Genomic DNA, 1658 nt, shown 5'->3' on the forward strand with positions numbered 1-1658 from the left:
GCGGTCGCCGTGCTTGCCGTCTCCATCGCCTGCCTTGGTCTCGCTTCCGACTGGCCGATTCGAAAATGCAATTTCCACCAATCACACGCGCGCATCGAGGCGCGAAGGGGGTATCCGGCTGCCGGATAATATGCCAGATGAAACGGAAAAATCCTTGGGTGGGCACAAAGCGCACCTCATCGTGCAAAAGGCGCACCTGGCACATGGTTGTTCGGACGTTCGCTGACAATATTCTCCACCATTCCGACTGCCCTCATTCCGACTTCCTGTACGTGTTTATTCTAACCTCAGCGCGATCTTGCGATACTACTTATGAGTCCTAGGGTACGATCAAGAAGGCAGGATTGTGTCGACAGTTTGCAATTGCGCAGATTCAAGCTCGCGGCTCGGCGAGTCCTTCCGTTCTACTAGCGTCATCTATTGTCCTCATCACGGTCAAATGTTGTCTGTTGTCTGGATGGTTAAGCGGGGGCGGACACCTTAAGGCTCCTCGGCGCTGATGTCTTTGACTCTACAAGGGCACACCATTCCAACAACCCTCTGTGTTCTATGTTCTGCTAACGCATGGCCGTGGCGCGTGCTGAGTCTGCGTGCATGCGTATATTCGTCCGCGGGCTCATCCGGAGCGGTTAAAGCCGATTCAGCACTGCTGTTGAACGATATCGAATTGAGCGCAAGCTGGCAAAGGAGGCTGGTTTACACTGTACTGCTGTTGGCTTGTGCATCGGGCCAGGCTCACCCACTGCTTTCCTCATTTGTACGCAGTGTTTCCATCTTATATTCCTCTTTTGTACTAGCTTACGACAGCGCCACGTCTTGTTGTTGAAGCGTTCAAATCTCATTGCGATCTGCGGTCCAGCTTAGCCGCAGTGTCGAGAATGGCGACCTTGGATTGGTGCGTTGGTTGTTCGATTTTTGGCCAATGGCCTTTGACGTGCCATTTCGACGGCAGCCTTGGGCGAGGATGATGCTGCTCGGGGAGAAGCCGCCCCATTTAAGCCGCAGCTCGAGCTCGCAGTCGACGACGTGGACTGACTCGACGATCCACAACGATCTCAACGTCAAGATCGAGGTGAACGCGAGCACGCTCTCGGTCGATGCCACGGGCAGCGTCGCGGTCCTCGCCGCTCGGAAAGGCCTTTACGTCATCGACCTCGAGTCGCCGTACCAGCCGTCGCGCACGCTGCATCATCAGGTAGTACATACTCTATCAGCGCGTGGCTCATGCGTAGCGTAGACCAAATGGGACGTGACGGTCGTCAAGTGCAACCCGCACGTGCTCTATAAGGGACTCGTGGCCTCGACGTCGAACCACAACACGCTGCTCTGGAACATTGACCACAACAACACGAACAACGGCTTCCAGGGCGTCCTCTCGAGCCACCAGCCTCTCATTGCGACGCTGCGCGCCCACACACGGCCCGTGAGCGACGTCGCGTGGTCGCCGTCCGAGCCCACGATCCTCGCGACGTGCTCGGCCGACACGAAGACGCATCTCTGGGACATTCGCACGCCGCAAAAGCCCGTGCAAACACTCTGCGCGTTCACGACGAGCGCGACCCATGTCGAGTGGAACCGGCTCGACCGACGTCGCTGGCGACCGCGCACGACGGCGAGGTCCGACCTCTCACACATCCTCGGCCGCATCTCCTTCTCAT

The 1658-nt window shown here is 57.4% G+C and overlaps 1 protein-coding gene across 1 annotated transcript in view; it reads left to right on the plus strand.

Annotated features, from left to right (window-relative positions):
- Positions 1-964: 964 nt before the first annotated feature.
- SPRG_21441 (hypothetical protein) overlaps positions 965-1658 on the plus strand; it is a gene marked incomplete at both ends in the record, with an annotated part of 3209 nt that continues 2515 nt past the window's right edge. Inside the window, 2 exons of the mRNA XM_012353821.1 lie at positions 965-1195; positions 1238-1617. Coding sequence (XP_012209211.1) covers positions 965-1195; positions 1238-1617 — 611 coding nt within the window. The remainder of the gene's footprint in view (positions 1196-1237; positions 1618-1658) is intronic.

This window comes from Saprolegnia parasitica (genome assembly GCF_000151545.1).
Source record: "Saprolegnia parasitica CBS 223.65 unplaced genomic scaffold supercont2.136, whole genome shotgun sequence".
NCBI lineage: Eukaryota > Oomycota > Saprolegniomycetes > Saprolegniales > Saprolegniaceae > Saprolegnia > Saprolegnia parasitica.